The sequence below is a fragment of the Eptesicus fuscus genome, chromosome 14, assembly GCF_027574615.1.
Source record: "Eptesicus fuscus isolate TK198812 chromosome 14, DD_ASM_mEF_20220401, whole genome shotgun sequence".
Taxonomy (NCBI): domain Eukaryota; kingdom Metazoa; phylum Chordata; class Mammalia; order Chiroptera; family Vespertilionidae; genus Eptesicus; species Eptesicus fuscus.
The window spans coordinates 25,079,878-25,094,691 of NC_072486.1; the positions used below are offsets into that span (position 1 = coordinate 25,079,878).

General features: G+C 42.7%; 1 protein-coding gene across 1 annotated transcript in view; it reads left to right on the forward strand.

The window, feature by feature from the left end:
- SLC25A13 (solute carrier family 25 member 13) overlaps nucleotides 1-14,814 on the forward strand; it is a 157,122-nt gene that overhangs the window by 83,338 nt on the left and 58,970 nt on the right. Inside the window, exons 6-11 of the mRNA XM_008148832.3 lie at nucleotides 7,623-7,769; nucleotides 9,569-9,707; nucleotides 10,662-10,755; nucleotides 10,979-11,063; nucleotides 13,963-14,047; nucleotides 14,524-14,682. Coding sequence (XP_008147054.1) covers nucleotides 7,623-7,769; nucleotides 9,569-9,707; nucleotides 10,662-10,755; nucleotides 10,979-11,063; nucleotides 13,963-14,047; nucleotides 14,524-14,682 — 709 coding nt within the window. The remainder of the gene's footprint in view (nucleotides 1-7,622; nucleotides 7,770-9,568; nucleotides 9,708-10,661; nucleotides 10,756-10,978; nucleotides 11,064-13,962; nucleotides 14,048-14,523; nucleotides 14,683-14,814) is intronic.

Below are 14,814 nucleotides of genomic sequence, written 5' to 3' on the forward strand. Positions count from 1 at the left end.
GACAAAACTTTCAACACAGGAGGTTGTAGATGTTAAAAAAGAAATTGTTCCTCTTCACCATCAATCAAAACAAAACATAACCTTCAATCCCTGCAACGTCAAATTCTCAAGCGTTGGAACTGATGGAACATTTTGGGCGTTAACAAAAAGCAGTCCCTGTACTAGACCTTGCTGAAGCCACGAAGTTTAAACAGGTCCCTGGGTAACTGGCAAGGTCCTTGCTTCGGATTGAGTAACCTGAGCCATTTGCGCCTCCCAGTTGTCCCCAAACTTGCCATTTGTATTAGTTAAACTGTCGAGACCATGGATCTTTAGTAGCTGGAGATCTTGATTATATTTGCATTTTTAACATATGAGTGCTTTTTATGTTGATTTTAAGTCAAACCAGATGGGATCGGTACTGTGCAGGTTGGCTACTGTTTCATCACTACAGCACCATTTGAAGTTCCAAAATGAAATAATGAGTAAAAGGAGCTTTTATGACTAAGAGTTGTTTGCCCTCAGCTCTGCCAGGAGATTAGATTGTGTGTTGTGTCCAAATGAAAGGCATTGCTAGTTTGGCGATGGGTAACCACAGAGGTGGTAAGATCCTGGTCACTTGGAGAATCAGATGCAGGACATTTCGTTCACATTGCCTTTTCTACTCTCAGGGAGAAAAGAAATCAGCGTTTGTTGTGCTGTTGTGTCCATGGCGTTAGTCAGCTTGCTGTTTTGTGGAACAGCCTGTTGTGCAGGCTTTTACAGTAACATCCTGGTAAAAATGAACCTTCCACATGGCATCTCCCCAGCCGTTACCCACTGTGAAGTTTAAGGTTAACTCCGAAGAGCAAGGAAATTTAGAGGGAAAAGCTCAGTTCTTGGTTTCTGCCGAAGTGTTGCTTGCTTGCAGTGCCACAAAACCTGCTTCTAAAGACCCTTTGAATTAAAGGCCCCACCCAGTGAATTGGGGATAAATTTCAATGTGAACTGACTGCATGGGCTGAATATGGAAAGCACAGGAAGATGTTAGGAATGGGAACTACTTGTCTCTCTACCTATTCCATTGCTGAGTTCCATTGTTACTCTTTAAAAATATGCGGATCTTTAACTAGAATTTTTTTCTTAAAAACAGCATAGGAAAATGAAAATGAAGTGGGTACTTTTATATTAAATAGTGTGCAAGTTCTGATACTGGATGTAATATGGAATTGATTTGAAATAGGGCTCAATGTGATGCCATAATTTATAAGCACACCTTCTTTATACATGTTTGTTCCTTGTTTTCATAGTGACTTGCCATTTCCCCAGAATTCTTCTACATCCCCCCTACCCCCTCCCAAAGGAATTCTTTTGAATCATACTGTTACTGGTAACTCCCTGCTTTTTAAAAAGTTTTAGATTTTCTTTCAAATTTCAAAGCTGTACAAAACACAAAAATGCAAACTAGCCAGGGGTCTTTTTTGGTGTTCGTGGCTTTATAATACAAATCATCCGGATAGGCCGGTTGTTTTGAGGGTCTATTGGTCTAGGTGTTTTTGTTCCTGATAAATTGTTCTCGGGCCGAAGCACACACTTGCATGTCTGAATAGAGGCGGAGGGAATTTTTGCATTCAAAATATACCCACTTGAAAATTGGAGATTATTAAGGAAATGACAGGCCTGGAACTATTAGAAGCGTGAATGTTAGACCTAACGTGGCATAACCCCTCTATATGTTTATTTCTGTACAGCTAGCAATTTTGAAGAGTTTGATTTTTTCCCCCTACAGCAACCTGAATGGGTGTGTTGAAGTCTTTGGAAACAGTGGCCATAAAAGCCTATTCCGTTAATTGTATGCACTGGAATAGAAGGAACGGAAACAGTCACTGGCAGATATAAAAGGGAAAGTGGACCTCCTTGCCTGGGCTTGGGCAGAACTGCCATGGCGATAGCTGTGTGCCTGCTCGGGGGCCTTCGGCCTTAGGTAGAGGAGGGCCCTTCTCTTCAGCAAGCACCCCTTTACCTGGCACTCACAGGAGCTGTTTGCAGAGCTGTGCCACCTCCTGGGGGTTGCACAGTTTCTTGGCCCGAGACTTCACTGTCAGTACTCACTTATTTAGGGATCAGTTCCTTTTTTGTCTGCCTGCTCTTTCTATGTGCTGTGGCATGATCTCATCTATTTCCACAACTGTTACTTTTCTTCTCCTGGTTTTTGGTAGGCCTGCCTCTGAAAAGGAACGCGTAGGTTAGTTAACTGGGGCTTCAGAGCCAGACCGCACGGGTGGGGGGCAGGGAGGTGGGAATCCAGTTTCATCCTTAGCGTCATGTGATCCACGGCTGCTCTTTACCTCATATTTCCATCTGCAAATTCCATCTGCAAAATGGAGGTGATGGTTGGCCCACCTTATAAGGATGTTGGGTGGATTCGAAGAGATGAAGGAAGAAAGCACAACAGTCCCTGGAGCATAGCAACATTTAAAAACAGTAAACGTTAGCCCTTTGGATTTCTCCCTAAAACCCTGTTATCTGCATCTCCCAGATTTATGTTTCTACCTGTACCTCTAGCTTTCTTTCGTTTGTAGCTTAACGTTTATTTATAACTTAAACTCATCTCACCCCAAGTTTCTCATCATGGTCAACCCACCTCATCGCTTTCCCCTCAAGTATTCTCCTTTGTGGTAAAGGCTTCTGTCTCCCCCATCATCCACAGTGGGGATTCTTTGAGATACATCCTGCTCCTATTTTTACATACAAGCGAGCACTGCAACTTTTTCTTTAAATCTCTTTTCCAGCTATCTATCCAGATCTACTTAGGATCCTCCGACAGAGATTTTACCCAAGGCAGCTTAAGTCAGTAGTGTAAAAATCTGTTTTGGAATCAGGCTCCTCCTGGCTGTGTGACTTTAGACCTGTTACTTAGCCTCCATGAGCTTCAGGTGCCTCTGTAAGATGAAGATAATATTATTACTTCGAAGAATGATTGTGAGGCTTAAACGAAATACTGCCTTTGGCGTTCTTGGCATAGCCTCTGGCCTGTAGTAGATGTTTAAACCTCCAGCTGTTACTGTCATTCCCCACCCTGTCTGGTCTTCATCTCCTGTGGCTGTTCAAGATGACTCAGCAGAACGGCTGTTTCTTACTCATGATTTTTTTTCTTTTGAAGGACTCAAATGACTTACGTTGGAAAGGACTTTAGAGGTTTTGAAACCATTCACCTCTACAAAAATCAAAGCTACCATTTATTAAGCGCCTGTCATGCATGACGCCTCATTTTTACAACCCTGTATAGTAGGTGTTGCTGGGGCTCTAAGATGCAAACACACGGCCCCGAGCCCTCCCAGCTGGGAGTGTTGTGACTGATATTTGAGCTCTGCCCATTCATTCCTGTTTCAAACTGCAGCTCTTGTCTGTTTCAGACTTCAGATTTTTGTCTTCATAACATATTGCTTTCATAACCCCCTGTATTAAAGTAAATAAAATAATGTCTTGACATATGTTCCTTAGTTGAACAGATACTTCCAATGACTGGGAGAGAACCTGCTACTTTGCCAGGTAGTCAGTCCAATTTATTGCTGAATATTTAGACAGGTTAAATACTTCTGTGCTTTGTGCTAAAACCTGATCCCTATATTTCCTCTCCATTGATTTATTTTTAAGAACTACAGAAAGTCAGCATAACATGTTTCTTTTCTTTTTTTTTTTTTAATCTGATAGTCCTTTAACCTTTTTGGTTTTTTTTTTTTTTTTTTTTTCCAATATATTCCGTTGATTTTTTACAGAGAGGAAGGGAGAGGGACAGAGAGCCAGAAACATCGATGAGAAAGAAACATCGACCAGCTGCCTCCTGCACACCCCCCACCGGGGATGTGCCCGCCACCAATGTACATGCCCTTGACCGGAATCGAACCTGGGACCTTTCAGTCCGCAGACCGACGCTCCATCCACTGAGCCAAACCGGTCTCAGCTAGTCCTTTAACCTTTAAATATTTGAATGTAACTTGCTTCTCCCATTGTTCTCACCTCCACCACATGGATGAGGAGTTTATTCATTCTGGTCCTCTTTGCTTTAGAAAGGAACATTATCTTATGTATGTTCTATTCCATGCATAGCAAACATGCTCTGTCCCAGTATTATCCCTCTGGGTTCAACTCTAGGAACCATTAGGATCTCGGCAACCCTAAGTCCACATTAGGTTGTTTTTAAATAGCTTCAAAGATGCCAGTGGAGAGCTTGAAGTCACTGCCATGTGTATGGAGCCTGGATATTTATTGCCAACGTCATTCATTCTCAAATTAAGTATATATAGAGCACTTATGTGTTAGCTCCCAGGGCCTCCTCGTTTGTCTTTCTCCTTCTCAGTCTCTCGGGATGGTGAGCAAATGAGTCAACAGTGAGCAAGGCCAGCAGAAGCCTTTAGATTTGGTTCCTGCCCTCCATGGTATCTGCTATTGTTGGGCAGACAATGCTGGCACTCTGAGAGCATACTTTTGCCTTAATGAAAAAGTATCAAGAATTTTATTGTTTTCTCATGAAAATAGGCAACAGAAAAATCTAGAGCATTGAGAATTATTTAAAAGGAAATTGAATTTTATCTGTTCATAGCTCTTAAGATTTGTAAGTGTCAACTTTGTGATCAGATTCCTGCCAGCAGCATTACCAGACTCCCCATGAAGTGCAGTGCAGTATTAGAAGCATCGTCCGAGGGGAGGAACTGCCTGGGTTTGAATTCCAGCTTTGCTGCTTCCTGTCAGTGAGGCCATATTTTCAACTGCTACAATGAGGTGAATAATGGCATACACCTTGTAGGGTTGCTAGGAGCACTGAGTGAGTTTATTACTATAAAGTGCTTGAGAACAGTGTCCGGCACATAATATATGCTCACTAAATGCTGTATTATGGTGGTTGTAGCGTTTGAGGTAATAGTTTCATTTCTTCACCCAGAAGAAGAAACAGTCACAGCATAAACAGCTGTTCTTCGGAAGGCACCCACATCTGTAGTAAGCTTCTTTTAAGTCGATGGAAACACCTAAATGTTTTCACTCTGGCCCATTATGTCGAGGCCTAGGTAGGTCTGGCTTCTTGTTTTTCGTGGAATTTATAATGTCCCGTCTTTAAGAGCTGTCAGAAATGCATTCTTAAGTTGTTCATCATTAGGGTTAGAGGTGCTTTCTTGTTCCACGATTGGGGATCCCTGCCAGTAAACGTTTACTCGCCGAAGCTCAGGCACAGAAATGTGTAGTGACCCCACCCTCAATACAGGGCCACCCCTGGCCATCCTTTCCCACCTGACAGTCTGGACAGGAGGGTCTTAGTGTGCTTTCTGAGGAGGTGGGGTGGCCAGGGGAAGGGCTGCTGTTTTTGGTATCATGGCCTGAGGATCCCTAAGACTCTGAGTTATAAACAAGGGGAAATGGCACACAACTGAACACACCTTCTACTACCGCTGAGAGTCATCTTGGCTTAGGATAGCTTTAGCAGTGGGTCTGGATTGTGTGTTCATTACAGGCAGTTGAATACAGGCAGTCCTTGGGTTACATCAGACTCGATGTACGTCATTTCATGGTTACATCGCCATCTCCCATTTATTTATAAAAAAAAAAAGTTCCGTCATTTCGACATATGTACATATGTGCTTTATGTTTTTTATTATTTATTTACCACAAGTAAAGGTCAGGAATTGTTATCTTTTAAATTTTTTTTTTACTGTTTCACTTCATTACTGCTGTGTATGTGTCCATGTGAGTGAGGTAGGTGCTTTTGGAGGTGGGTTCCGACTTACGGACAAGATCGTTGCTACGTTGCCGTAGGAACGGGTCTCCAACATAACCCGAGGACCTACTGTGCATACTGTGGCCATTCTTCTCCACAGGGCATTTAACGGTTGATTTTTTCCCCTCTTAAATTGGAGTCAGTTGTTCAGAGAACCCCTTTTTGTTTCATGGAACATGATTTACTTATTCAATTGGTTTTATAGTTTTATTATGATTCTATTTATTCTCTGGTTTACTGAGTGCCTACTCTACCTAAACCATTCTGCCTACACCACGACTGGGGTGAACAGGGCATAGAGTCTCTTTTCCCCCGAAAGGTAGGGAGAAAGGCAAGGGCGTAGGGTGGGAAAAGGCAAGTCATACCATTGACGTTCAAGCAGGGGGCCAGGTGAGCAGTTGCTCTCAGTTCGGAGGCCTAGATACATTGACCTAAGAGGTGGCATCTGAGCTGCGCCTGGAGGAGGTGGTAGGATTTCAGGGACTAGAGAAAAAAGCTACTGTCAACGCTAGGTGGAGGGGAGAGTGTAGACAAAGGCCTGCGTGTGTGGAAGGTCTGGGGGCTGGGCGTGGGGTGCTGGAGACAGGCTGAGAGTAGCTCCTTGGAGGACCTTGAGCACTGTGCCCCGGAGACGGGTCTTCATGACGAAAGGCTGTTGAAGGTTTCTGAGGAGGAGATGGAGGTCAGAGCTGAGATTCTGAAAGGCAGCTGTTGATGCATGTGTGCAGGATGGACTGCAGAGGTCAGAGTGCCAGCTGGCAGGTGGACCCATGGTGGAAATCAGGCATGGTCCGGGGAGGGCTGGAAACAGTGGCATCAGGAGTGAAAAGGAGAAGATGCATTTGAGGGAACTTTCAAGGGTTTTGGTAACTGGTTTCCTCTAGGGGAAAGGAAGCTTGAAGAATTAAAATGGACAGATTTCTAGGTTGGGTGACCAGAAAAACAACATGCCAATAATTAAGCTCTGAACATAGGAGAGGGACCAGGTTTGAGGGCTGGGTCGGGGACATATAATAGTGGGTTTACTGATGTGTAATTTTATGGCTTTTATAAGATACACACATGGATATATTCTCTAAGCAGTAGGAATTCTGGTCCAGCAGACAGGAGCGAGAGATTTGGATCTGGGACTCAAACCTTCTAAGAACTCTTTGAGGCCTTGGGAGGGAGGCCTTGGCCTTTTCCCATCGCTCCTTAAATGAGAGGCATCTGTCCTCAGGTTTTCTCACTGAGGACAGAGGACCAATGGCTGACATATGCCTCTCATTTAAGGAGTGAATGGAAGGGGCATTACAAAGATTAGGGTTTCAGAAGAAAGTTTCAGCAAGGACAGGCTAAATCAAAACCGGCAATGCTGCCCTGGCTGATATGGCTCACCTGCTTAACTTGCCCAAATACCATTAGTGTCAAGGCTGAGGAACCCCGTAGTAGAGGAATCACATATTTCAGAGGGGAACCGCCCTTTCCAGTATGTTGTTGCATCATATGTGTATATGACAGGTTTCCACTGAGAATTTTTCTCTCTTCTTTGGAGAGAGGTAATGTCCCTGCAGGTGTCTTTTCTTTGATCTTCTGTGTCACCTAAGCTGGTTTTTGATTGGATCTTTGTGCCTACCAACCTTCATCCCACTTTATTACCTTGGTGTCCTCGGACTCCAGCAGAGCATGGAGGTGATTTGGTTTCTTTGGTGGGAGATGTAAGGTGGAATGCACTTCCAGGACACGCTCACTGGGCCGAGCAACGTTCTGTCTTTGGAAGAAGACAATAGCTTCGGGGAGGGGGTTGCTATTTAACAGGCTGATGGGGCTAGTGAAACCAAGATGTACTCTCTCTTCACCCTAACTTGAAGTAGTAATTGAGAAACGTAAATTATTTTACCTTTTTCGTTTGTAGGAAATACAGTTGGAGCATGCAAAGCAAGCCTTTGTGCAGAGGGACAATGCCAGGACCGGAAAAGTCACAGCCATTGACTTCCGAGACATCATGGTCACCATCCGCCCCCATGTCTTGACACCTTTTGTAGAAGAATGTCTAGTAGCTGTAAGTGTAACTTGCCCTAATGAAGTAATTTATTCTCCCTGGCATGAGCTCAGAAAATAAGGGATTATAAGAACAGCTCTTACATATTATTTAGAGGTTTTTCTACTTAAAACATTTTCTTAATTGTGATCGCATACATTACTCAAGTTAAAGACAGAGTATGGTTTGGCTAGTTTTAGTGGGTAAGTTAATTTGTTATTTGGACAAAAATATCTTGAAGAAAGCCTATTAGCTGGCTTTTTAAAAAAGGCAAAACAAATTTATGATTGCATATTAATTTTGTTTTATATTTTGAGGTGTGTCAAATACTCATCTTTGCTTTTATCTATTCTCCAAGGCAAAAACATTTTTTTTTAGCTGTATGCATAGATATATTTGAGAGGTCAGCAGAACACAAACTCGGAATCTTATATTTACTTGGTCGGTCATTCAGCAGTGGCTCCTGATGGGCAGAGCCCTGCTGGCCCGTGTCACAGAGTTTCCTCCTAGTGAAGATCCAGCCACTCTTCTAACACCTGGCCCCTGCGGTGTCCTGGGACATTCTGTGGTGGCAGCTTCCAAGCCTTGGTCATGGAGCATAAGAATCACCACGGATAATTATAAAAAAATACCAATTCTAAGGTTCTTCCCAGATCTAGTTCACCATCTACAGGTGGTGAGACCCTAGAACCTAATTCTGAAGCTTCCCAGATAATTCTGATGGTCACGCAGATTTGGGAACCCTTAGGCAATGCTAACTACCGCTCTGTTCATCCCAGGGAGAAGGTATTTTGGGTGTTTTCACCATCCTGTGCGTTTCTCACAATGTTTCCCACAGGCGGGAGCTTAGGCTAGCTTTTCATTTTTCCTCTTCTTTTCCTGGTGCCTCTTTTTGGAAATGTGGCATTCTGACAAGGCCCTTTCCGCTCTGGCGCTGTGTTAATCTAGCTCCTTTTCTTGCCCCCCACCCCTCCCCTACTCCATCCTAAACTCCCATGTCAGCTATTCAAAATGATTATTCAGTGGAGATTTATGTGGTTGTTACATTATAAAGAAGTGCTTTCCTAATAAAAATATTTTGCCTTGTTAGGGAAGGCTAGAATGTGAAACCCCCAAACAAGTTCCATTCATAATGGGACATGCTCTCTGTTTCCCTTGTCCCCGGTGAAGAAATATGGGTTCTTACAAATTTTGACTATCAGAATTCTGACCAGTCTTAACCCTCTATCAAAGCATATGACATCTCATAATTTTACCATAATACGCCTGTTTGCTAGAAATCCCACCACTGTAAAGTCTGTACATAAATGATTATTTATTGCTAGTTAAAAGTAACATGACAAATCATGATATTAATGTCAGATTGACCACTTTTCATATCATGTTTGTATTGGCATAATATAGTTTTGCATGTATAAGCACACACATGTGTGTAAGATGGTTTTGCATGTCTAAGCCTTTAAGAATTGCTCATTAGGTGAAATAAACAAACTTATAAAACATTTCCAATGGAAATTCGAACTCTGTAAATTACTACTGGTCCTGTTGTTATAGCCCTACACATGTATTTATTTAGTTTTCTAGGACTGTGTGTGGAGAGTACAAGTTCTGGTCATGATTAGTTGCAGTTACTTCTAAAAATCATTTATAGCTTTTTTTTTTAATGTAAAAGAAAAATACTTATGGCTCTTTCTTCTTATGCATGTATTCCTGATCACTTCCAAAACTGGTGTTTGCTGTTTGTACTTTTGAATCTTCTTCGTTCTATAAATACTTTATTTTTCTTTATTCTCCTCTCTGTTATTTTCAACTTATTTGAGGCTGCTGGAGGTACCACGTCCCATCAGGTCAGTTTCTCCTATTTTAATGGATTTAATTCACTCCTTAACAACATGGAACTCATTAGAAAGATCTACAGCACTCTGGCCGGCAACAGGAAAGACGTGGAGGTGACTAAGGGTGAGTGAGAATAAATCTGAACTCTTGCCTGCAAGTATCTTGGTGTATCATTATTATTAGAGTGAAGAAGGCAACAAGAAGTTTTGTAGTTTTTTAAATCTCATTATCTTTTATCTTATTTCATATTAGCCCTATGGTATATGTGTGTTCTCCATCCTTTGATTAGACAGAAGCAAACAAAACAATCTTTGGCAAGTTGTGTGTGTGTGTGTTTTTTTAAACATATTTTTATTGATTTCCGAAAGGAAGGAAATAGGGAGAGATAGAAAGATATGAGAGAGAATCCTTGATGGGCTGCCTCCTGCACGCCCCCTACTGGGGATCAAGCCCACAACCCAGGCGTGTGCCCTGACCAGGAATCCTATAGTGACCTCCTGATTCATAGGTCTACTCTCACCCACTGGGCCACACTGGCCGGGCTTCAGCAAGTTTTAAATAAGCCAAAGACGGTCTTTGAGTGAGGGAACCGTGTAAAGTTTCTTAAATGTTTTCACATCTTGCAATAAACTTACACTGGTAGCAGTGCACATTGATCTACAGTCTTACAACAACAAGATACCAGCATTTTCATGGGATTTTTTTTTTTTTTTAAACAGAATTTGCTTAGGAATTCCACAGGCTCATTGATATAACCTCTTGGGACCTATGCATATGACGTTTCATAGTTGCTTCCTAGTTTTCCCTGACCTGCAGTTTGGAAAACATCCTTGTCGTTTATTCAGAGTCGTCCGATGACACCAGACTTTAAAGTCAGTGTTAGAGACACTCCTGGGCACCCTCTTCCCAAACAAATGGGAGCACTGTCGAAGTGCTTACCCTATTTGGATTGACTTGAATTCTGCCACTGACGATAATGAAGTTTTGTGATGTTCCCTCAGTCCAGTGCCTTGAGGGAGTGCTGCGTGTAGTGGCTACTCTTTGAATCTTTCCCTTTTTAACTCTTTTTCCATACAGAGGAGTTTGTTCTGGCAGCTCAGAAATTTGGTCAGGTTACACCCATGGAAGTTGACATCTTGTTTCAGTTAGCAGATTTATATGAGCCACGGGGGTAAGTCGGCCCCTTTTTTTTTTTTTTAATTAGCTTAATAAAACGAGGTTAGGAGGCGGGGGTAGGAGGAGGGCAGCATACTGGGAGAAAAATAAGCCAAATTAAAGATGACTCTGAAATATGGGAAACGAAAAAGGGAACGTTTTAAAGTTCTGTAATGTCCATCATTGAAATCAACTTGTGTTTTGTTGTTGCTTGTTCTTGTTTATTTCCCTCCTTCCAGACGTATGACCTTAGCAGACATTGAGCGAATCGCTCCCCTGGAAGAGGGAACTCTGCCCTTCAACTTGGCCGAGGCCCAGAGGCAGGTGGGCAAAAAAAAAAAAAAAAAAAAAGCAAACGTGCTTCCTGGTATTTCTTTGGTGGAGGACCCCAACTCCCCTTTTCCTGTGCAGTTGCCTTTCTGACGCTGGTGTCTGACCTACCAGTTTTCCATGTTGCGCCCCAAAATCCAGACACTTTCTAGAGGCTGAAAAGAAAAATGACTTGGGGATGTTCTGATTAGCAGCTAGTGGGCATTTTTGCTTGCTTTTGCCCCCCAAAGGTGAGGTGATTTCCTAACTGCATGGGAAACCTGACCCTCCAAAAACAGGCGGAAGATCCTTTCCTCTTCCCTAAGTCTCGGTTGTGAGACGTGGGGCAGGAGTCCTGTTCTGGGGTCGCCGTCCCAGCACAGCGGCCTGTTGCTTAGAGAGAGTCCCCTTTGCTCTGCAGAGAGGTTCTTCGTCAGCGCGTTGCCGACGGCCATGCCTTCCGTTTTTCCGAGTATCAGAAGGAGATAATTTTGTTTAGTCTGGAGTCATAGTTTGAAGGCTTTTAGACCTCTTTTTTTCTATGAAAGGATTCATAAGTTATGTGGAAACAATTTGAGGAATGCTACATTTTATTTTATGGTTAACAGAAACCAATCTCTTGCAGGGGTGGGAGTCAGAAACTGAAGACCTGGGGACCTCCTCATGTAACTCCTGCTCGCCTCTCGGTAGATCGGGATTAGAGAATCAAAGCCTTCACGGGGTGGTTGCCCTTCCATGATGTTTGTAAAATAAATCCACTCACAGACGAGCGGCGTTTTAGAAAAAGAGATCCTTTAAGGCAAAGCCATCTCTGAATCCTGTGAGACTTAACAGTTTTTGGCTGGGAGCTCTGGGTCTGTGCAGAGACGCCAGTTTGACCACAATGGGTTGATGCGGGCTACATTTTTAGGACTGGCAGGCCTCGAGCCAGGACCCCCTCCTTTCAGCTCCTTCCCACCCCAGTGCAGTGGCGAGTCTTGTGTGCGTCGTGTAACTCAGAGTGGTGGGTGTGTGCTCAGTAAATCCTCACGGGGCACCTCTGGGAAACCAGCTGGCTGCTGTTAAAAGAGGAAGCCGATTTCCCCGAGTGCAGGACAGAGAACTGGATAATCTGTGCAGAAATGGAAGCAACCTTGCCCTCTTCCCCCTCTGATTTTTAAACACTGCTGACCAGTGTCTCTGCTACTAGTTGTTGTAGAAATTTGGGGATTAAGAAGTAGGACTTTTATTTATTTGTTTGTTTGTTTAAATATATTTCTATTGATTTCAGAGAGGAAGGCAGAGGGAGAGATGGAAACATCAATGATGAGAGCGAGTCATTGACCGGCTGCCTCTTACACTCTCCCTACTGGGGATTGAGCCCACAACCCGGGCATGTGCCCTGACCAGGAATTGAATCATGACCTCCTGGTTCATAGGTCGACACTCAACCACTGAGCCATGCCGGCCGGGCAGGACTTTTATTTTTTATATCATTTTTAGATTCCGTCCTGTTCTCCATTTGACAGCGCTTTCCCACCCGCTTTCCTCTGCAGCTTTTGAGAGTTTTCAATGGGTGCTTATTGATACCGGCCATGAGCGGTTTGAGGGGGTTGATGAGCTTTTTACAGTGGGAGGTGGCTGGCTGCTGCTGAGAGGTTCGGAGCAATTCACCAGGGCCTTGCCTGGAATATTCTTTACTCTGAGCCCCACTGGGCCTGACCACATTGATAGAGGTCGTCCACCTGGTGGTAGGCTCCGTGCCAACATTCATCCTCGACACAGGCATGCAGGAGGAGGAATCTTGCTTGTCTCATTCATGACCATGCTGCACTTCTAGCGTCAGAAAAGTTAGATATAAGTCTGGGGTTTCATTTATTTAATCTTTTAAGTGAAGAGTTAGTGATAGTGGTAGATTCTTCCCACCCTATTATTTTCAGAATATGTCCACTTGTTATTTTGATACCAGAACTTTGCTAAGTACTGCACATTTTTGGTCTTTTTTTTTTTTAATTAAAGTACAGTTGGCATACAGTATTGTGTTAGTTTCAGGTGTACAACATGGTGATTTGACATGTGTATATCTTACAATGTGCTCACCACCCTCAGGCTGGTAACCTGTCACCGTGCAGAGTTACCGATCATTATTGACAATATTCACCTGCACCTTTTTACCTGTGTCTCTCCACCCTCTCCCTTCTGTTTGTTTTTTTGTTTCTGAGTCTGTTTTTGTTGTTCTGTTTGTTCATTCTCATGGCATATTTGTATCCATGTGACTAAAACAAATACCTTTCTTATAGCTGCATCTGTCAAAATGAAGTTACTATTGATGTCCGTCTGTACAGGGATAGAGTTGGAAATACCCCATACAATTTGCAGAATAAATGTTTTGTGTTCATAAAGATGCATATTTCTATGTAAAGTTATTTTCAGTGAAATGACTTTGAAGGATAATGCAAATTACCCCATTGTATTAGAATTGTGTTACTTTGATAGTGACTAAAATTCATTGGGTTGATGGCTGGGGTTGGTAATTATTTTTGTGGCTCACCAATTTTAATTATTGTGGCTTTTGAAAAACCAGATTTTATCAAATGTTTTTATTCATTCAACAGGTATTTAGTAAGCACTAACTGTATGCCACCCTCCTTTGACAACTCTGTATACATGTAAGGAGGCAACTGATCAATGTCTCTCTCCCTTCTTCTCTCTAAAAATTAATAAAAAAACATATCCTCAGGTGAGGATTTAAAAGTTTAAAAAAGAGAAAAACACCACTTACTGAACCTAACCCATTTCCTCTTTGACATTTCAGTTGTATCATGAATTTAGAAACTAGTGGGTAACTTAAAAAAGTAATATGTGCTCATTTATACTTTGTCTTTTCTTCTGTCTCCTTCTTTTCCACTCTCCATTTCCCATGCATGCGAAGCAGAAAGCCCCGGTCGATTCATCTCGCCCAGTTCTCCAACAAGTCGCAGAATCAGCCTACAGGTTTGGTCTGGGTTCTATTGCTGGAGGTAAGCCATAATGAGTTCACATTTTTCATGTTTATTATTCCTCTTATTTTTTCCTCTGGCTTCCCATCTTGAAATATTAAAAACAAACACCCTCTAGTCTGTCCCTAAGCAACTTGTCAGTCTGGACCTGTGAAATGGGACAAGAGCAAAGGGAATCGTCCCCCTATCTGCACCTGATTAGAGACTTAGAAGTGGCTTTTTTTCTCTTATTTACCTGCAGATAGGCTTTCTAGAGACAGATATTTAACAGTGCAGTTAGATGGCAGGGATGTGCTTCTTGAAAACTGACGCTTCTTAGCCTTTCATTCACTCGAATGAAAATCCATAATTGTTCAGGGTAATCGTTAGTACAGTTTTAAAATCTGTTCCTGCAAAATTACCTTTTTTCTTTGGTCAGTCTTCCCTTTGACTTTGCCTCCCCTTTTCCTCGGACAGACCTTCATTCCTTCTGAAATGTTGGTATTATTTGATTTTAGCTGTGGGAGCCACTGCCGTGTATCCCATCGATCTTGTCAAAACTCGAATGCAGAACCAGCGATCAACTGGCTCTTTTGTGGGAGAACTTATGTATAAAAACAGCTTTGACTGTTTTAAGAAAGTGCTACGCTACGAAGGCTTCTTTGGACTGTATAGAGGTTAGTGCCGTGTGCTAAATTCATGCAAGCTGAAGTAATAGCCAGAGGTTTGGTTTTCCATCTGAGTGCCTGAAATGTGTTAGAGAGGCTGTGTTGAAATGGAAATGCAGCACATTCTCAATTATCCATGCT